Source organism: Eleginops maclovinus, chromosome 4, assembly GCF_036324505.1.
Source record: "Eleginops maclovinus isolate JMC-PN-2008 ecotype Puerto Natales chromosome 4, JC_Emac_rtc_rv5, whole genome shotgun sequence".
NCBI lineage: Eukaryota > Metazoa > Chordata > Actinopteri > Perciformes > Eleginopidae > Eleginops > Eleginops maclovinus.
In genome coordinates this window covers 200,001-222,127 of record NC_086352.1, presented here as the reverse complement: position 1 = coordinate 222,127, position 22,127 = coordinate 200,001, and the positions used below count along the sequence as shown (strand labels likewise).

The following is a 22,127-nucleotide window of genomic DNA, read 5'->3' as shown; positions in this document are numbered from 1 at the left end:
ATGACACGTGAGGTGCGCGCAACCAATCCAAGCTACAAGCACTAATGCAGCTCAGAGCCCAGACCACCGCTCTGACACTGTTAAAGCAACTTCGAGATTTTAACAGAATCAGGGCACAACGGCCATGGTGGCCGTAGGACATACAATCATTTTCGGGGCATCACGGCCAGACCGAGGGGCAATGAAGGCCATGGCCGTCATGGCCGCTGTGGAATTCCCACCCTGGTTATAGGACTCCGAGTTAACCTGAAGTTACCTTTTACCCCAAATTCTAGTTCTAGTTCAGGCCTCCAGTCTAAGTGGTCTCAGTGGTTTCAGAAACTGGAGGCAGTTCATTCCGGAACATGAAACGTGTTTAATTCATGGTCACTGGTTTTATAAAAAGTAATAAAATAGTGCACTTCTTAAACGTCTTCAGGTTTATCTACAAGCGTCTCAGAGTCTGCTGTCAATAAGGTTTAAACACAAACAGAAAACTTTACACATGTACAGAGTCCAGATCCTTAAAAACAGGAAGATCTCAGGGGGGTATTCAGAGTCCAGGTCTCTCGGCTGCAGGTCTGCTGGTCTTCAGATCCTCACTGCGGAGCCTCGATGCCCAGCAGCGCCTGCACCGCCTCCAGAGGAACCCCCTCGGGGGTCTGGATGTGCATGGTGGTCCCGTCCGGCCCGTCCACTATCACCATCCGGTCCCCGGGCTGCACCGTCAGGCTCTCCGTCTGGATGTAGATCTCCTCGTCCTCCTGCAGCACTGGAGGCTGGGGGGGGGGCGGGACGGACACAGACTTGGACTGGGGTCCCGGAACCTCCTCCTTCATCAGGTCCTGGCTGGCTGGTGGGGCCTCAGCAGGGGGGGAGGAGCTGGGGGAGAAACACATAGATCTCAGCAGAACCGGGTCAACTGATCTACCTACAGCCGAGAAGAGGGGCAGCTCACCTGGAGGCGGAGTCAGAGCCAGACTTCAGAGGGGAGGAGTCTGAGGGGCCAAACACTGGACCTGCATAAAAACACAGATAATGATCAGAGCGACTCAGGGCACACCTGTCGGCACCTGGTCACATACGGACAGCTGTCTCCAGGACTCTCACCTGAGACCCCGTTCTGCTGAACCCGGTTCTCCATCTTGAATCTCTTCGAGGGCGGCAGCATCTTTGAATTCTGGGAAACAGAGTTTCTGAGTGAGTCAGTGTGCCTGAGTCAGTTCAGTGGTGTGTGTGTTACCTGTGCAGGTGAACTCACCTCCAGGTACCGTACGCTCTTATTGGTCAGACTGGGAGACGATCCAGGAAGTACCTTCATCCGGTTCACCTCGTCCAGGATTCCCAGAGACCTGGCCACCTGCAACACAAACACTTTATATAGCAGTTTTCAACACAATGACAAACAAACACACACACACACACACACTTGAGTACACACCGCCCCCCCCCCCTCACCTCAATGTTCCTGACCTCCAGCGGCGCCCCCCCTGCCAGCGGGCTGATGATGTAATCCTGCGCCGCCTGTCTCACCTGAGCCTGCAGGGACTCAAACTCACGGTACATGTCGGGGAACCGAGCCGCGGACCCCCCGTCCACCTGCAATAGGAAGTGAGGTCATCAACATGATTGCAGCTTTAACAACTGACAAATACATCACTATTACTAACTATACATGTAGATCAATAACATTAGATGCAGTGTGTGTGTGTGTGTGTGTGTGTGTGTGTGTGTGTGTGTGTGTGTGTGTGTGTGTGTGTGTGTGTGTGTGTGTGTGTGTGTGTGTGTGTGTGTGTGTGTGTGTGTGTGTGTGTGTGTGTGTGTGTGTGTGTACCTTAGCCAGCAGCAGCTCCCACAGACTGATCTTCTCTGAGAGTCGAGGAAGCAGAACCTCCAACAGCTCCTGGTCCCCACACTGTTGCACCATCTGAACATTCACACACACACACCTGTCAGTCAGCACCTGGTCACAGAATAATCCTTTATACTTTAATTCTGCACTTCCTGTTACCTCCTGCAGCTGCTCTCTCCTACTCTCTGCCAGCTGCTCTGCTGTTGCCATAGTGACGGCCAGCTTTGGGGGTCTCCCGCGGCGGCCCCGCCTGCTGACGAGCCCCCCCCCCACCTGAGATGACCAATCAGAAGCGATTAGATCAGGGGTGTCAAACTCATTTTAGCGTAGGGGCCACATGGAGGAAAATCTATTCCCAAGTGGGCCAAAATCTGGTCCAAAATAGTACAAGCACATTCTTAAAATGTTCACATCACAAATAATCTTCTTGACAAAACACTTCAAATAAGTTGAAAATTCGGAGGAAAAAAATTGGTGCAATTTCAAGAACAATGCCTCAGCAATTTGAACTTAAACTTCGCCTCAGTGTATCTACAAAGGCATACAACTTTAAGTCACAGCCTATCTGGGATTGAACAAAATACAAACAACTCTTCTAGGTATCAAATACCTCATTTCCACACATTAGTCCTGGGCTAACTCACCAAACCATACAAACTGAGGTAGAGACTATTCAAGAAGGTCGAGTTACTCCCTGCCTTGTGGCTACACTATGTATTGATAGAAAAATAAAATCTGAGCAATGCATGAACAATTTCAACAAACCAGACTTATGAACTGTAGTGACTGATGCAGCATTTTAAGTGGGGTTACTCACTGTTATTTTACCCCTGAAAGCTGGCATCTTTTAGCTTTCACAAGTGAATCAATATCAGGTGTTCAAGTTCAAGTGCTTGTGCGTGAGCCTTGAGCGCAGCTTTGATTTATTGATGCTCATTACAGAGAAAACTTGCTCACAAAGATATGTGGTTCCAAACATGCACAACACTTTTGCAGCAAGGGCTGTCAAGTTGGGGTAACCTGGCAAGAGGTGCTGATAAAATGTGTCCAAGCCAGCTGCGGCAAATTTGCCCTTCAAATCTGAGTCACACTGCAAGTCTATTATTTCAAGGTGGATGTTTTTTTTAAGTATTTTTATTGGGCCATCAATCTTAAACATACACACTGTTGACATAAGATCACCCGATTTTAAATTTTCTATACAACGAACATGGCATACTGGCCACCCCCACCCCCCTACAAAACCAAACCGAAAAGTGTCACAATATGATGTAAATAAAAAAAATACAAGAGGAAATCATAAAAACACAGAAATACAAAGAGACACTGTTACACAATACACATGGGCTGCATGACCATTCACACGCTAAGGGAGACGAACAACACAATCCCTCATCGTTGCGTTATAACTGTCCAGTCTCAAAATAGTAGCCTACAGCGTGCATTAATGAATAACAGGGTTATCTAGTCCCCTAAAGAAGGAATAGAATTAACAAAGGAGATAATAGGATCCCAGGTTAAATGTATCAGAGCAGCCCCGTATACTAAACGTAATCTTCCCTAAGTATAAGAAAGACATTAAGTCTTTTAACCACGACTGAGAAGATGGAGGTTTCTGGTCCTTCCACTGCAGTAAAATGCGTCAGCGGGCCACAAGTGAAGCAAAAGCAATAACGCTGCTCTCCTTGTTAGTGAAACTAGAACAATCCTCAGGGCCTACAAAGATAGAGATGAAAGGACCAGGAACCACCGGCTTATTGAGGGCCTTCGAGAGTGTATCATAAAAAGAGGACCAGAATGAACCCAGCTTTGGACAGGAGAAAAACGTGTGTGTGGTTGATCGGAGAGAGAGAGCATCTATCACACATGTCACTTGTGTCAAACAGTTTGCTAAGTGTAACTTTGGTCAGGTGTGATCTGTGTAGGACCTTAAACTGTATCAGGGTCAGTCTGGCGCAAGATGAAGTAGAGTTGACTCTAGAGCCCCCTGCCACCATTCATCTGAAAGGTAACCCCAAGCTCCTTTTCCCAGGTGTTCCTAGTCGCTAAAGGAGACGATAATGCTGATAAGTTTAACTTCCCCATGACTGAAATGACTCCACGGACTACAGGGGACAATAAGATTGTATCAATGAGAGAGTCAGGTGGTTGAGGCGGAAAACTGGGGAAGTTACAACGAGCAAAGTCTCGGATTTGAAAATATCTAAATAACTGAGAGTTTGGAAGTCTTGAGAATATCAAAGGAGACAAAAATGTTATCAACAAGAAGTTGTTTGAAATAAACCAAACCTTTCTCCTTCCACAAAGAGAAAAGTGGGTCGAGGGATGAAGGAAGAAAAATATGGTTATTACAAATGGGCATTAGCAGGGAAAGGGAATCCATTTTAAAGTGGCGTCTAAATTGCCTCCACATCTTTACAGTAGATTGTACAATTGGGTTGGATACGCGTTTAGCAGGATATGATTTTAGGGGGGCACAAATTAAAGCCGATAAAGAGACCGCACTTCCATCCGACACCAGTCTGTAATGGGGGAGTTGTGCCAAGTGTGAATCTTTTGAATATTGGCCGCCCAATAGTATGCCAGAAGATTAGGTAGAGCTAAGCCACCATCTTCTTTAGTCCTTTGTAGGACAGAATATTTTACCCTTGGGGTCTTTCCTGCCCAAATAAAAGATGAAATAGTCTTGTCAAAGGCCCTAAAAAAAAGATTTTGGAAGGAATAACGGTAAACATTGAACAGGAATGAGAATCTGGGAAGCACATTCATTTTGATTGAATTGATTCTACCTACAAGCGACAAAGGGAGAGAGCTCCAGCGCTGTAGGTCAGATTTAACCTCCTTCACCAACTTCAAAACGTTATGCTTATGAAGTGTGGGAAGACTGCAAGATATTAATGCCCAGGTACCGGAAACTAGAGGAGGCCAAATGAAAAGGCAGCCTCTCGGCCGGAATCTGTTTTGTCGCAAGATTAAGAGGGAAGCATTCGCTCTTACTGATGTTCAATTTGTATCCTGAAAAGGAACCAAACGTTTGTAAAACGTCAAGAATACCGTTAATACTGGCCATAGGGTTCGAAACATAAAGCAAATCATCCGCGTACAATAGGCATGGCACGGTTTTGGTGAAAAAACCGAACCGTACGGTTTGCTTGCCACGGTGCGGTGCGTCTGTGCACCGTACGGAGTCCACAGGTTTTTTTGTTTTTTTCTCCAGACGTTCGACGTTGCATTGTAGCCTAATGCCCGTATGTTACCACGTGGTTTTCATTCGCGCGAAAGAAGCGAAAGCTGAGAGGTCGAGGTGTGTCAGCGTGTACAAACATGGCAAGTGGGAGTGGAGAAGGCGGGCCGCCCAGGCCGGAGATAGAGGATGCTCCGGGAGCCGCGGTACGTCATGCCCTCTCGCAGATACTTTGGCACCAATGTGATACCCAAGTTATATGACGAGACAAGGGAGGAAATAGTGACGGAGTTGTCTTTGGCATGCCACGTAGCTCTGACGACGGATGGATGGACTTCTAGGTCCACGGAAAGTTACCTGACAGTGACTGCCCACCACATTAATCCCCAATGGGAGTTACGAAGCTGCGTATTACAAACGCGCCCAATATACGACAGCCACACAAGTGAATTTCTTTACAAAAAGCTACGATTTTTTTACAACACAGGCAAGAAGCACAAAGCCTTTCCAAGATATAATTCGTGAAGAGGTCACTTCATACAAGGAAACAGGCTGCATCTCTGTGGATGAAAATCCCCTCGCATGGTGGAAGACCAACGCACGTATCCCCATGTAGCAAAGTTGGCACAACGTGACCTGGCTGTCCCAGGTACATCTGTGCCGACTGAGCGGGTTTTTTCCACAGCAGGGGACATTGTAACTGCAAGTAGGTCTCGTCTCTTGCCAGAAAATGTTGACAAACTCATTTTCATGCAGAAGAATATGAGAATTAAGTGAAAGGGGGAAGGCTGTTTTAAACAGTGCAGTGTTTGGTTCTATTGCAATATTTTATACTGATTGTGTCTGTGTGTATTTTGTTCGAAATGTTGTTAATATAACACTGGCACTGGCACTTTAAGTTTAGATACCAAATCCAGCCATATGTTTCAAAGCACTGCACTTTAATTTCAAGTGAAAAAAATACATCCTCACTCTCAGGGATTAGAAGAGTTGTTGATTTTGTTTTCTGTTACGCTGGTTGGATGGTGGGCTCATATTATGTTTACGGCCTCATGTTCTCATAGGCAATTGTGTTCGCCTGTTCAAAGGACAGCAAACATTCCTGACACTTATTTTGAGTAATAAAGTAAAACATGTTGAAATCATACATGTCTTCCCTCTTGCTCTATCAAAATACTACCTTTCTGAGATTGTTAAAACAGTGTGCTTAGAGTCAATTGAAATTCAAGTTTGTGCATTATTGTTACATTATAACTATAATTTTATACCCTTTTAAATGCTGTATCCTAAACTATGGTTAGTAATAGCATCTGCCTAAGAATATTCTCAGAGACAGGGCTCCTGTTATAAACTGGCTGTTACCAGAATGGCAAGGACCAAGTTGTAATGCATTGCTAAAGGCACTGTGTAATGTCATAGAAGTGTTGTGCTGTGGTAGTAAAATCTTTTCAGTGACTATTACAGTGTTCCACTGGTGTAACGGCGTGTATTATGGGGCTACGATAAAAAAGTTAAAAAAACACCAAGAACCGTACAAAACCGTAAACCGTGGACCTCAAACCGTGATACACCGTGAACCGTGAGTTTTGTGATCCGTGCCACCCCTAGCGTACAACGAAACCCTGTGATCAACCCCATTCCTATAGATACCTGTAAAAGCTGGTGAGTTTCTAAGGACGATGGAAAGTGGCTCGATTGCAATAGCAAACAGTAACGGCGACAGGGGACAGCCTTGGCGGCAACCGCGTTGTAAAGGGAAACATTTGGATTGAGTGGAGTTGGTAGTCACACTAGCTGTAGGAGCACTATATAACAACTGAATCCATGAAATATATCTTTGACCAAAACCAAACTTGTTAAGAACTGAAAATAAATAACTCCACTCGGTCAAAAGCCTTCTCCGCATCCATAGAGATGACCATTTCAGCCTCTTGTGTACTAGACTTAGACTTTATAATGTTAAGGAGGCGACGAATATTTGAGGACAACTGTCCACCCCTCATGAAGCCAGTCTGATCACCCGAAATAACGTTTGGTAGACAGGGGTCCAGACGGCTAGCCAGGGTCTTAGCCAACAGCTTTATGTCAGAGCTGAGATCCTAACAGGTCTCCAGCTGCTACATTCTGCTGGAGCTTTATCTTTCTTTGGAATGAGTGAAATTGATGCTTGAGTTACGGATGGAGGAAGTGAACCACGCTCTAAGGAGTCGTTGAACATATCCAATAGCAAGGGAGACAGTTGAGCAGAGAATTTCTTTAAAAAGTCAACTGGGAAGCCGTCCGGGCCCGGTGCCCTGCCATTCTGTATTCATTTGAGACTGTCTGTAACCTCCGTTAAACTAAGTGGAGCATCTAGATTCATTTTACTTGTTTCGTTGAAAGTCCAAATGATCCAAAAATGGTTTCATTAAGATGTTGTCAGGTGGAGCCTCTGATTGGTAAAGATTAGAATAGTACGAAGGGTCTGTAACTATGGTATGGGGGGATTTGTGTAATAAAACGTGAGGCAGATTGGTGCTTCAGTTGTAACGCTAGCAGTCGGCTGGCCTTGTCCCCATATTCATAATAACTCTTTGTGCGCCTTCAAACAAACTGCTTTGTTTGTGGAAATAAGATCAAATTCAGTTTGGAGCTTGAGTCTCTCCGTCTGCAGAGCGGGACTCGGAGACAAGGGGTTCTGTCTGTCAATTTGTAGAATTGCTTCCATCAGCTCATGTTGTCTCTGTATTCGCTGCTTATGTTCCCTGGCACTGTAAGAGATCATTTCACCAAGAATTACTGCTCTACAGGTTTCCACAGGAGGGAAGGAGAAGTCGAGTCAGATTTGTTATTTAGGATAAAGAGCGTCATTTTCTCAGTCTCCAATTTGAGCGCTGTCCACTTTTAGGAAGCAATTCCAAATCTAATAAAAGGGGGGCATGGTCAGATATGATTACTGCTGAGTATTCACATAATTTCACTGAAGGAAGGAGTATTTTGTCTAAAAAATAAAAATCAATGTGGGAATATGTTTGATGAACATGGGAATAGAATGAGAACTCTTTTGCTGTGGGGTGGCTGACTCGCCACGTAGCCACACATCCGATTTGGTCCACGAGTGTCATAAGAGCTCTAGCCGTACTAGAAGGGGTTAGGTTTTTTGGCTTGGATAAATCAAGGGTAGGATTAACAACCAAATTAAGATCTCCCCCCAAAATAAGGTGATGTGAGTCCAGGGATGGCATTAATGAGAATAAGGACGTCATAAAACTAGGACAACTCCAATTAGGGGCATAGACGCAAACCATAATAACCGGAGTTTGGAGCAATACACCCACAACTATAATGTAACGCCCGTTTGGATCAGAAATAATGTTCTCTAATGAGAACTGCAGTCGTTTGTGTAGTAAAACTGCTGTACCTCTGGAACGGCTATTGAAGCTGGAGTGGAACACTTGTCCGACCCAGGGCTTCCGCAGTCTTGTGTGGTCACAGACACGCAGATGGGTCTCCTGCAGAAAAGCAATGTCCGGCGTCATATCCTTAAGATGTGAGAATACTCTGGCTCTTTTAATAGGCCCGCCAAGTCCTCTGACATTCCAGCTTGTAAACCTGATTGCTCCTTGCGTAGCTCTCTGTCTCATATCAGCCATAGAGCATGAGCCACAATATCAGCCTTTAAAATAGTATGGTGAAGTGATGAATTAGCCAGTAGGCTACGACACAGAGCAAGGTAATAACTTCAAATGTGTTCTAAAGATAAGCAGCAAAGAAAAACATTCCCTCCCGTATTGAAAAAAAAGATTTAGAAAAAGAAAGAACACACACACACACACACACACACACACACACACACACACACACACACACACACACACACACACACACACACACACACACACACACACACACACACACACACACACACACACACACACACACACACACACACACACACACACACACACACACAGCCCAACGAGATACAAGGGCTCCAACGCCAGAAATATGTGGTCTGGACTAAAAACAATAACAGACTACAAAAGGACAACGAGTGGTGCTGAGGAAGTGTCTGCATCTCTCCCAGATGAACTGAACACATTTTATGCACGCTTTGAGAAGCCCCCGGCTGTGGAGGCACAGAAGGCCCAGGATCCTGCTCACTGGTTTTAACCAGTGCAGATGTGTGTAGATCTCTGAAAAGGATCAACACACACAGGGCTCCAGGACCTGATGGCATCCCTGGCCGTGCTCTCAAGGTGTGTGCAGTTCAGCTGGCAGATGTGTTCAGACATTTTCAATAGGTCACTGCTCCAGTCTGTAGTCCCCACATGTTTTAAAGAGTCCATCATTGTCCCTGTCCCCAAAAAGACAAAACCCATCTGCCTCAATGACTACCGCCCAGTTGCACTCACCTCCATCATCATGAAGTGCTTTGAGCGGTTAGTCAAAACTTTTATCACCTCCTCCCTCCCTGACTCACTGGACCCCCTGCAGTTTGCCTACAGAGCAAACAGGTCCACGGATGATGCCATCTCCCTCACCCTCCACACTGCCCTCTCCCACCTGGACCAGAGGAACACTTCTGTGAGAATGCTGTTCATTGACTACAGTTCAGCATTCAACACCATTGTGCCCTCCAAGCTCATCATTAAGCTCAGGGACCTTGGGCTCAACAGCGCCCTCTGTGACTGGATCATGAGCTTCCTGACGGGCAGATCCCAGGCAGTGCGGATGGGGAACATCACATCCTCCACCTTGACCCTCAACACCGGAGCCCCTCAGGGTTGTGTGCTCAGCCCTCTCCTCTACTCCCTGTTCACGCACGACTGCGTGGCCACACACAGCTCCAACACCATCATCAAGTTTGCTGACGACACGACCGTCATCGGCCTGATCACAGACGGCGACGAGACGGCATACAGAGAGGAGGTCAGAGCCCTGACATCTTGGTGCCAGGACAACAACCTCCATCTCAACGTCAGCAAAAACAAAGGAGCTGATTGTGGACTACAGGAAGAGGCAGAGAGAGGCACACACACCCATCACCATCGACGGGACTCCTGTGGAGAGAGTCAGCAGCTTCAGGTTCCTCGGGGGGTAAACATCACGTGAGGACTGACATGGACCACCTCACACCAGGGTCATATCCAAGACGGCTCGACAGCGGTCTCTTCTTCCTCCACAGCTGCGGAAGTTCAACATCGGACCTCCCAGGATACTCTGCAACTTCTACAGGTGCACATCGAGAGTATCCTGACTGGCTGCATCACCGCCTGGTATGGCAGCTGCACCGCCCTCAACCGTAAGACTCTACAGAGGGTGGTGAAAACTGCTCAGCACATCACAGGACGGAGCTGCCATCCATGGAGGACTCTAACACCCAGCGGTGTAGGAAGAAGGCCGGTAGGATATTAAAGGACCCCCATCACCCCAGCAACAATCTGTTCTGTCTGCTGCCGTCTGGCAGACGGTACCGCAGCATCCGGACAAGACACCAGACTCAGAGACAGTTTTGACAGGCTATAGACTACTGAACTCCTGAGCTGTGTGAATGTTTCTCACTTGTTTATAGTACATATATATGTTTTATGTATAATATACATATATATTATATACGTATATTGTATATTTATTTATATATTATAAGGATATATATCTATATAATATATACATATATCATATATTGTATATATGTATATATTATATCTAATATAGTATATATATATATAACGTATATATATATATAATAATATATTATATATATATACGTATGTATTATAGATATATACGTATATATAATATATAGTTATAATAATAATATTTATATTATATGATATATATTATTATAAATAATGTAAATTTATATATATATAATATATATTTATATATAGATATATAATATTATATGATATATAATATAATATTAATATATATATTATATATTTAATTTATACACATCTGCCATATACATCTGTTTATCATCTGCATTAACTGTTAAAGTATGTAAATATCTCAATTCATTCTACATCTGTATATACTGTACTGCTTTAGTGTTGTATTGCATATACTGTAATTCCTTAGTGTTGTTATTGTATATCTTTACTTCTTTATTTTGTTATTGTTTATGTCTTTTAAGTGTTTTATTTAATACTGCTTTTTAGTGTTGTTATTGTATATACTGTCCACCTATTACAATTGTATATACTTACTTTTTAGTGTTGTTATTAATTTTAGTACCTCTTACTTCTTGTGTTGTATTTCTACTGTACTTCCAGTTGTTAAACTGTACTTCCTTAGTGTTGTTAATGTATATCTGTCTTCTTTAGTGGGTTATTGTATATACTGTATTCTTTGTGTTGTTATTGTATTACTGTACTTCTTTAGTGTTGTTATTGTATATTACTGTACTTCTTAGTGTTGTTATTGTATATACTGTACTTCTTTAGTGTTGTTATTGTATATACTGTACTTCCTTAGTGTTGTTATTGTATATACTGTACTTCCTTAGTGTTGTTATTGTATATACTGTACTTCCTTAGTGTTGTTATTGTATATACTGTACTTCTTTAGTGTTGTTATTGTATATACTGTACTTCTTTAGTGTTGTTATTGTATATACTGTACTTCCTTAGTGTTGTTATTGTATATACTGTACTTCTTAGTGTTGTTATTGTATATACTGTACTTCTTTAGTGTTGTTATTGTATATACTGTACTTCCTTAGTGTTGTTATTGTATATACTGTACTTCTTTAGTGTTGTTATTGTATATACTGTACTTCTTAGTGTTGTTATTGTATATACTGTACTTCCTTAGTGTTGTTATTGTATATACTGTACTTCTTTAGTGTTGTTATTGTATATACTGTACTTCCTTAGTGTTGTTATTGTATATACTGTACTTCCTTAGTGTTGTTATTGTATATACTGTACTTCCTTAGTGTTGTTATTGTATATACTGTACTTCTTAGTGTTGTTATTGTATATACTGTACTTCTTTAGTGTTGTTATTGTATATACTGTACTTCTTTAGTGTTGTTATTGTATATACTGTACTTCCTTAGTGTTGTTATTGTATATACTGTACTTCCTTAGTGTTGTTATTGTATATACTGTACTTCTTTAGTGTTGTTATTGTATATACTGTACTTCCTTAGTGTTGTTATTGTATATACTGTACTTCCTTAGTGTTGTTATTGTATATACTGTACTTCTTTAGTGTTGTTATTGTATATACTGTACTTCTTAGTGTTGTTATTGTATATACTGTACTTCCTTAGTGTTGTTATTGTATATACTGTACTTCCTTAGTGTTGTTATTGTATATACTGTACTTCTTTAGTGTTGTTATTGTATATACTGTACTTCTTTAGTGTTGTTATTGTATATACTGTACTTCTTAGTGTTGTTATTGTATATACTGTACTTCCTTAGTGTTGTTATTGTATATACTGTACTTCTTAGTGTTGTTATTGTATATACTGTACTTCTTTAGTGTTGTTATTGTATATACTGTACTTCTTAGTGTTGTTATTGTATATACTGTACTTCCTTAGTGTTGTTATTGTATATACTGTACTTCCTTAGTGTTGTTATTGTATATACTGTACTTCCTTTAGTGTTGTTATTGTATATACTGTACTTCTTTAGTGTTGTTATTGTATATACTGTACTTCTTTAGTGTTGTTATTGTATATACTGTACTTCCTTAGTGTTGTTATTGTATATACTGTACTTCCTTAGTGTTGTTATTGTATATACTGTACTTCCTTAGTGTTGTTATTGTATATACTGTACTTCTTTAGTGTTGTTATTGTATATACTGTACTTCTTTAGTGTTGTTATTGTATATACTGTACTTCTTTAGTGTTGTTATTGTATATACTGTACTTCTTAGTGTTGTTATTGTATATACTGTACTTCCTTAGTGTTGTTATTGTATATACTGTACTTCTTAGTGTTGTTATTGTATATACTGTACTTCTTTAGTGTTGTTATTGTATATACTGTACTTCTTTAGTGTTGTTATTGTATATACTGTACTTCTTTAGTGTTGTTATTGTATATACTGTACTTCTTAGTGTTGTTATTGTATATACTGTACTTCTTTAGTGTTGTTATTGTATATACTGTACTTCTTTAGTGTTGTTATTGTATATACTGTACTTCTTAGTGTTGTTATTGTATATACTGTACTTCTTAGTGTTGTTATTGTATATACTGTACTTCTTTAGTGTTGTTATTGTATATACTGTACTTCTTAGTGTTGTTATTGTATATACTGTACTTCCTTAGTGTTGTTATTGTATATACTGTACTTCTTTAGTGTTGTTATTGTATATACTGTACTTCTTTAGTGTTGTTATTGTATATACTGTACTTCTTTAGTGTTGTTATTGTATATACTGTACTTCTTAGTGTTGTTATTGTATATACTGTACTTCCTTAGTGTTGTTATTGTATATACTGTACTTCTTTAGTGTTGTTATTGTATATACTGTACTTCCTTAGTGTTGTTATTGTATATACTGTACTTCCTTAGTGTTGTTATTGTATATACTGTACTTCTTTAGTGTTGTTATTGTATATACTGTACTTCCTTAGTGTTGTTATTGTATATACTGTACTTCTTTAGTGTTGTTATTGTATATACTGTACTTCCTTAGTGTTGTTATTGTATATACTGTACTTCCTTAGTGTTGTTATTGTATATACTGTACTTCTTAGTGTTGTTATTGTATATACTGTACTTCCTTAGTGTTGTTATTGTATATACTGTACTTCTTAGTGTTGTTATTGTATATACTGTACTTCCTTAGTGTTGTTATTGTATATACTGTACTTCTTTAGTGTTGTTATTGTATATACTGTACTTCCTTAGTGTTGTTATTGTATATACTGTACTTCTTTAGTGTTGTTATTGTATATACTGTACTTCTTTAGTGTTGTTATTGTATATACTGTACTTCTTTAGTGTTGTTATTGTATATACTGTACTTCTTTAGTGTTGTTATTGTATATACTGTACTTCTTTAGTGTTGTTATTGTATATACTGTACTTCTTAGTGTTGTTATTGTATATACTGTACTTCCTTAGTGTTGTTATTGTATATACTGTACTTCTTAGTGTTGTTATTGTATATACTGTACTTCTTTAGTGTTGTTATTGTATATACTGTACTTCTTTAGTGTTGTTATTGTATATACTGTACTTCTTTAGTGTTGTTATTGTATATACTGTACTTCTTTAGTGTTGTTATTGTATATACTGTACTTCTTTAGTGTTGTTATTGTATATACTGTACTTCTTTAGTGTTGTTATTGTATATACTGTACTTCTTTAGTGTTGTTATTGTATATACTGTACTTCTTAGTGTTGTTATTGTATATACTTTGTCTAATTTCTGCATTATTGTATTTATCTTATTTGCACTGTGTATGTTGAGTTGTTGGAGGAGCTGGGATAGAAGGTTTTCATTGCCAACATATACGCTGTACTGCTGTGCAAATAAAACCTTTGAACCTTTGACCACCTTCATGACGTTATCCATCTTTAAGGACTTGCGACATAAGGCCTCCTGATGCAAAATACAGTGAAAAGTCCAAAAATCATGTCCTCCATTTGCAGTCTGCACTTTATCTCTGAGTTTTGTCACAACACCTGCTTTTTCCCGATCATTGATGGCGCACCATCTGTAGCCAGGCTGACAGCGCGGGACCAGTCCACTCTGACCCTGTCCAGTGCTCCGATGAGGGCGGTAAAAATATCAGCTGCTGTTGAGGTATCCGTCATTGGCACCAACTCCACAAACTCCTCGGTGACGGTCAAAGTGTCATCAACTCCGCGGATGAATATCGCCAGTTGCGCAACATCTGTAATGTCCGTACTTTCATCAATTGCAACTGAAAACGCAATAAATGACTTCACTTTGTGCTTCAATTGACTGTCCAAATCCGCCGAAAGATCAGAAATCCTGTCTGCAACTATGTTTCAGGCTGATATTTGCAAAAGCCTGACGCTCTTCAGGGCACACAATCTCTGCAGCCTTCAGCATGCATGTCTTCACAAATTCACCCTCACTAAATGGTTTGAAGCCAGTGCAATTTCATTAGCAATAGGTAGCTGGCTTTCACTGCAGCATCACTGATTTCTCGGAGTAAACACAGACTGCTGTTTCTTCAGACAACAGTTCATTCACCTTATTTAGTCTCTGTTGTCCTTGCAAGTTGTTGTATTTTTCGGCATGAAGAGTCTCTTAGGGGCGCCGAAGGTTATATTCTTTCAGCACTGAAACATGCTGTGAACACACCAAACACACAGGGTTCCCATTCACTTCCGTGAATAAATAGGACGATGACCATTTTTCTGGGAAAACTCTGCACTCTGTGTCCACTCTTCTTCTTTTTGACAGAGACATTTTGGGGCAATGAGAGTGCCAAAGCACGCAATGTTCAAAGGAGAAGACGTAATAGGCAGTGACAAGGCAGCGCCGGGCTAGCTGTACTTGCTGTAACGTTACTTGCTCAGCCCCGGTATAAACAGTTTGCTTGCTTAACAGAATTGCTATTGCGACATCCAGTGGACACACTTAGAACCACAGTTTCTTTCATTGAAAAATGTTTATACTGTACTTTGCTAAATCATCTCGCGGGCCGATCGTAAGTTTGACACCTCTGAATTTGAACATGTTATGTAAATGTTTAATGGACTGTACACACACACACACACACACACACACACACACACACACACACACACACACACACACACACACACACACACACACACACACACACACACACACACACACACACACACACACACACACACACACACACACACACACACACACACACACACACACACACACACACACACACACACACACACACACACACCCTTCTGATTGAAAGACGACTTTCCTTCCTGTTGCTGCAGGAACTGCGACTCACCTTTGGAGGCGGTCCTAGCACTCGGCCCCTCCCTCGCCCTCTCCCTCGGCCTCGAGGCCGTCCGGGGCCCCGGCGGGGGGGGAGTCCCCTGAGTCCTGCTGCTGGACCCCCCTCCACCTGAACAAAGTTTAAGCTGGTTAACGCTCACAGGTAAACAGGTAGACAGATCTGAGCTGCGATTGGTTGACGGGCTCTCACCCTGCTTGTTGTCATGGCAACAGGTTTCTCCTCCTTCTCCTCACCCTCTGGTCGTCCTGCCATCGTCTCCTCTGATTGGCTGTCATCACTGAGGGGGCGTGCCGTGTCGCCGGGCGGATCAGGCTCCCCATGTGTTGGGTTCAGCCTGTAGTGGCGGTTCAGGCCCCCGGCCCCGATGTAGGATTTATCGCATGTCTGGCAGCGGTGGGGGCGGGACTTGTGGCTGCAGGTGAGGGGTGGGGTGGGTCCTGGACCCCCCTCCTCCTCCTCGCTCAGGTCGGAGTAATCGTCTGAGTCTGACTGGTGGCTGTCGGCCAGGTCCTCCATCTTGATGAACTTGTAGTCTTTAGCTTTATACTTGGGTGGCCGGGACACTCGCCCAGACCGGGTCTGCACCTTCGCTGCCTTGCTCTCTCTCTTTCTCTTCTTCTTTTCTTTGTCCCTCACTGTAGCGAGGGGGCGGGCGCTCTGTACTGGTTTATCGGTACCTTCTACCGTTTGAACTGGACTCTTACCGGCAGCGGGCGGCGTGCCGTTAGCAGGTGTTTTGATTAGAGGGATGCTAACGGTCCTAGCTTCGGTTCTGATGACAGCAGGGGGCTGGGCTCTGATGTGGGGCTTCTGACTGGAGGAGGAGGTCTGGCCTGTGAGCTTGTGGACCAATGGGAGCAGAGATCCGGGGAGAGGGGCGGGGCTGTGCAGCAGCAGCTGAATGGGGGCGTCGCCCTGCTGCAGGAAGAACTGCTGTCCCTGCTGGCCAATCACAGGCTGGAGGTGGAGGATCTGAGCGCTGCCATTGGCCGCCAGCTTCACTTGCGGATGATTGACAGCTGCATTCCCTTGCTGGGGGGCGGGCCCAGACTTCACCTCCTGTTTGGGAGGAACCTGGATCTGGATCCTGACGGGCTCGGGCTGAAAGTCAAACAGCAACTTCTGAAACTCTCTGAGGAGGATTTGTGATTTGTGTATATATATATAAATACCCTAACCCACAAACATGATGCCTCACATTAATGCACATCATGGTAACAACATGCTGAGAGCCGTGTTCCTGCTCGGCTCTGACTGCTGCTCGGCTCTGACTGCACATCTGCACGTCTGTTCGGCTCTGACTGCTGCTCGGCTCTGACTGCACGTCTGCTCGGCTCTGACTGCACATCTGCACGTCTGTTCGGCTCTGACTGCTGCTCGGCTCTGACTGCACGTCTGCTCGGCTCTGACTGCACGTCAGCTCGGCTCTGACTGCACGTCTGCTCGGCTCTGACTGCACGTCTGCTCGGCTCTGACTGCACGTCTGCTCGGCTCTGACTGCACGTCAGCTCGGCTCTGACTGCACGTCTGCTCGGCTCTGACTGCACGTCTGCTCGGCTCTGACTGCACGTCTGCTCGGCTCTGACTGCACGTCTGCTCGGCTCTGGCAATAAACTGGATTCTGATTCTGGTTCTGATAAGTCACTGAATGTCAACATGTTGTTGTTTACAGGTTATTATGCTGTGATTTTAATGCTCATTTGAGATCACATCTGGCTGAATGTGGCCCCTGAACCACAATGACTCTGAGGCCCCTGGTCTACAGGCTGCATTAAAAGAGAGAATAAACAACTGCTCAGGCACCATCAGGACCTGGACCTGGAAAAGAACCAGGGTCATTTCTAACCTCACTGTCTGACTCACCTTCTTCTGGATCACCTGCATCGAGCCTCCGGTCTGCATGGCCACCTGCTGGGCCGCACTCTTTAGCTGCTGGGAGGCGTTCTTCAGGTTCTGCTGGGGGACCTGCACCTGGACCTGCTGCTTCAGGTTCTGCTGGGGGACCTGGAACTGCTGCTTCAGGTTCTGCTGGGGGACCTGGAACTGCTGCTTCAGGTTCTGCTGGGGATGGGGGACCTGGACCTGCTGCTTCAGGTTTTGCTGGGGGACCTGGACCTGCTTCAGGTTCTGCTGGTGGACCTGGACCTGCTGCTGGGACTTGGTGACCTGGTTTATGACCTGCTGCAGCTGGCTGGGGTCGAGGGCTGTGTTGTTGGTTGGGGTGGTTCTGAGCAGCTGGCTTTGCTGCAGCAGCTGAGCAGCCTCAGTGTCTGAGACCTGGACCACCTGCTGCTGGGTCAGCTGCTCCAGCAGGGCCTGCTGCTCCTCGGCCGTCAGACCGGATCCCTCCACCAGACTGCCATCCGCTTGCACATAGATGATAGTGGTGTTCACCAGGTCCGGAGCCAGCCCGGAGAACTCTGAGCCCAGCAGGAGGGTCTGATCTGGGCAGGTCTGCAACAAGTCCACCAGCTGAGCTCCAGACCCTGCCGGCAACCTGTCCCCGGGCTGGGTGCTCTGATCCCCGGACTCTGATACTTCCATAAGCTGGGTGCTTTCAGAGGCAGTCTCTGACGGTGCCTTCTCCCCGGGCTGGGTGCTCTGATCCCCGGACTCTGATACTTCCATAAGCTGGGTGCTTTCAGAGGCGGTCTCTGACGGTGCTCTCTCCCGGGGCTGGGGGCTCTGATCCCCGGTCTCTGATAGTGGGGTGCTGAGATTCCCGGAATCTGACGGTGCTTTCTCCTCGGGTTTGGAGCTCTGGTCCCTGGACTCTGATAGTGGGGTGCTGTGATCCCCGGGCTCTGACGGTGCTTTCTCCCCGGGTTTAGAGCTCGAATCCCCGGACTCTGACGGTGCTTTCTCCTCGGTTTTGGAGCTCTGATCCCCGGACACTGACGGTGCTCTCTCCCTGGGTTTGGAACTCTGATCCCCGGTCTTTGACGGTGCTCTCTCCCCGGGTCTGGAGCTCTGATCTCCGGATGTTTTTTTCCAGGAGGAACCGCTGTCCGCCATATTGATGGCTGTGAGGCTAACCGTTAGCAGAGACTGGCGGCTGCTGGGGGACCTAATGGGGGATCAGATCTTCCGGATGGGGGGAGGATATCACCGAGTATTACCGTTTAATAAGACCCGTGTGTACCGGTAATTAAAACGGTCATTGGGAAGGAGCAGATTGCGGACCCGGTTAGCAGAGCAGCTAACGGTTAGAGAACTAGCTTAGCTTTAGCTGTAGCCGTCAGAGGGGGCTAGGAGATCCCGTACTGGATCCGCCGGACCGGGCCGTCTGAGGCTAATGTGAGACACGATAATGTTGAGTGAGAAACATTTATTCATGTATTGTAATCCGTTTATAATCGGATATTTTAAAGTTTGATGTTCTATTAAAAACAAACATCAGTCATCCCTAATGAATACAAGTATTATAATAATATAAAGTCTTGTTCCCGTTAAAAATTAACAAGTAGTGGTATTTAATTTGATCTTACTGTACAATATTACATTTTACATTCTGTTCCTGTATATATTACATTCTACTTACGTGTATATAGACTCTTCTTTCACTATTTGTATTGGCTGTATTTGTTTTATTTCCTCTATATTATGATGCCTTACTGGAGGAGCTCGGGACTGAAGTTTGTCCTTGCCGTATTTTTTTTGCCGTACTGTTGCTGCTGTGCATCTGATGATAAAGCCTTTGAATCTTGAATTTGGTGGGGGGGTATTTGTCCCAGCACATGAGTCCTCACAAGCATTAGATATATTGTCTCGTTTAAAAAATATCCTAAACATGATCTTTAGTCCGGTTTGACTGCCCTGTTCATTTTAATTCAGAAGATCTTAAGTAAACAGATCATGTTCAAGTAAAGAACAGATCCAGTTTCCAGGTTTTCAAGCCAGCAGCTCCTGAGTCTTTGCTTCCGGTCATTCATTTACAAATGTATTATGGAAATCTGTAGTTTTATTAAAGATAATAGAACTACAGATCAGATCTGAGACAGACAGACAGACAGACAGACAGACAGACAGACAGACAGACAGACAGACAGACAGACAGACAGACAGACAAATGGAGTGACAGAGAGAGAGCGAAAGACAGACAGACAGAAAAACGGAGTGACAGAGAGAGAGAGAGCGAGAGACAGACAGAAAAACGGAGTGACAGAGAGAGCGAGAGACAGACAGGATGATGTAAACAGCAGCTCTTCGTCACGGTGAGTCTGTGATGCTAACCTTAGCTGCTAACGCTGCTTCCTTATGATGCTAACGAGAGACAGCTTGTTTAGCTTGAGTATTTTTATATAAAGGTACATTAGGTGACAGGATGTGACTCGGCGCTGCAGTTAGCATGTTAGCATGTCTGTTATAAGCTGTCAGGCTCCAGGAGAGGAGCTAACTGCCTATCTCAACAAACAGACAGTTTATCCGGTTTTAACCCGGAATACAGTCCCTGTTTTGCTGGGTAGGAGATCAGGACAGCTGTGTTGCTGTTATCGGTTTCTTAATATCTGCTCCACAGCACGGCCTTTATATGATCTAATGATGAACCGTTGCAGTGTGTTGACGCCCTACTTCTGTCAGAGGACAACCTGCAGATAAATCATAGCTTATTCTTTATAATATTGAATACATTAAAAGTGATGGTTTCCAGAGTATTCTGTAGAATAAGACCAGTGGAGAGTAAACTGATGGTGTTTCTGTTAGCAATATACAAAACACCCTCTCTGTAAAACCTCTTTACCCCTTAATATACAAAATACCCTCTCTGTAAAACCTCTTTACCCTTAATATACTAAATACCCTCTCTGTAAAACCTCTTTACCCTTAATATACAAAATACCATCTCTGTAAAACCTCTTTACCCTTAATATACTAAATACCCTCTCTGTAAAACCTCTTTACCCTTAATATACTAAATACCCTCTCTGTAAAACCTCTTTACCCTTAATATACTAAATACCCTCTCTGTAAAACCTCTTTACCCTTAATATACAAAATACCATCTCTGTAAAACCTCTTTACCCTTAATATACTAAATACCCTCTCTGTAAAACCTCTTTACCCTTAATATACAAGATACCCTCTCTGTAAAACCTCTTTATCCTTAATATACAAGATACCCTCTCTGTAAAACCTCTTTATCCTTAATATTAAATACCCTCTCTGTAAAACCTCTTTATCCTTAATATTAAATACCCTCTCTGTAAAACCTCTTTATCCTTAATATTAAATACCCTCTCTGTAAAACCTCTTTACCCTTAATATTAAATACCCTCTCTGTAAAACCTCTTTATCCTTAATATACAAGATACCCTCTCTGTAAAACCTCTTTACCCTTAATATACTAAATACCCTCTCTGTAAAACCTCTTTACCCTTAATATTAAATACCCTCTCTGTAAAACCTCTTTACCCTTAATATTAAATACCCTCTCTGTAAAACCTCTTTATCCTTAATATTAAATACCCTCTCTGTAAAACCTCTTTACCCTTAATATACTAAATACCCTCTCTGTAAAACCTCTTTATCCTTAATATTAAATACCCTCTCTGTAAAACCTCTTTATCCTTAATATTAAATACCCTCTCTGTAAAACCTCTTTATCCTTAATATACTAAATACCCTCTCTGTAAAACCTCTTTATCCTTAATATACTAAATACCCTCTCTGTAAAACCTCTTTACCCTTAATACTAAATACCCTCTCTGTAAAACCTCTTTATCCTTAATATACTAAATACCCTCTCTGTAAAACCTCTTTATCCTTAATATACTAAATACCCTCTCTGTAAAACCTCTTTATCCTTAATATACTAAATACCCTCTCTGTAAAACCTCTTTACCCTTAATACTAAATACCCTCTCTGTAAAACCTCTTTATCCTTAATATATTAAATACCCTCTCTGTAAAACCTCTTTACCCTTAATATATTAAATACCCTCTCTGTAAAACCTCTTTATCCTTAATACTAAATACCCTCTCTGTAAAACCTCTTTACCCTTAATATTAAATACCCTCTCTGTAAAACCTCTTTATCCTTAATATACTAAATACCCTCTCTGTAAAACCTCTTTATCCTTAATATATTAAATACCCTCTCTGTAAAACCTCTTTATCCTTAATACTAAATACCCTCTCTGTAAAACCTCTTTATCCTTAATATACTAAA

General features: G+C 43.0%; 2 protein-coding genes across 9 annotated transcripts in view; one reads left to right on the top strand and one right to left on the bottom strand.

The window, feature by feature from the left end:
- Positions 1–335: 335 nt before the first annotated feature.
- znf839 (zinc finger protein 839) lies at positions 336–20,149 on the bottom strand. Of its 3 annotated transcripts, none has more exons than XM_063882435.1 (11): positions 19,500–20,149; positions 17,822–19,250; positions 16,148–17,059; positions 15,950–16,066; positions 1,991–2,104; positions 1,814–1,906; positions 1,438–1,578; positions 1,241–1,339; positions 1,090–1,159; positions 938–998; positions 336–861 (listed from the first exon to the last, which is right to left on the bottom strand). In XM_063882435.1, exons 2-11 carry the CDS (start codon positions 18,971–18,973, stop codon positions 579–581), a joined length of 3,042 nt encoding a protein of 1,013 aa, XP_063738505.1. In that variant the 5' UTR covers positions 18,974–19,250; positions 19,500–20,149; the 3' UTR covers positions 336–578. The 3 variants fall into 3 exon arrangements, with proteins under 3 accessions (XP_063738505.1, XP_063738506.1, XP_063738507.1); XM_063882436.1 differs by having other exon boundaries at positions 19,574–20,149; XM_063882437.1 differs by lacking the exon at positions 1,991–2,104 and having other exon boundaries at positions 17,822–20,149.
- The window catches only part of tecpr2 (tectonin beta-propeller repeat containing 2), a 39,878-nt gene continuing 36,454 nt past the window's right edge, over positions 18,704–22,127 (top strand). For 2 of the 6 annotated variants that reach the window (XM_063882434.1, XM_063882431.1), the window contains exon 1: positions 19,935–20,172. The gene's annotated coding sequence lies outside the window, so the exon portion shown is untranslated. Of the gene's footprint in view, positions 19,271–19,928; positions 20,173–22,127 lie in introns of those variants that run through there. The other 4 variants (XM_063882433.1, XR_010165715.1, XR_010165714.1 and 1 more) reach the window with 4 other exon arrangements.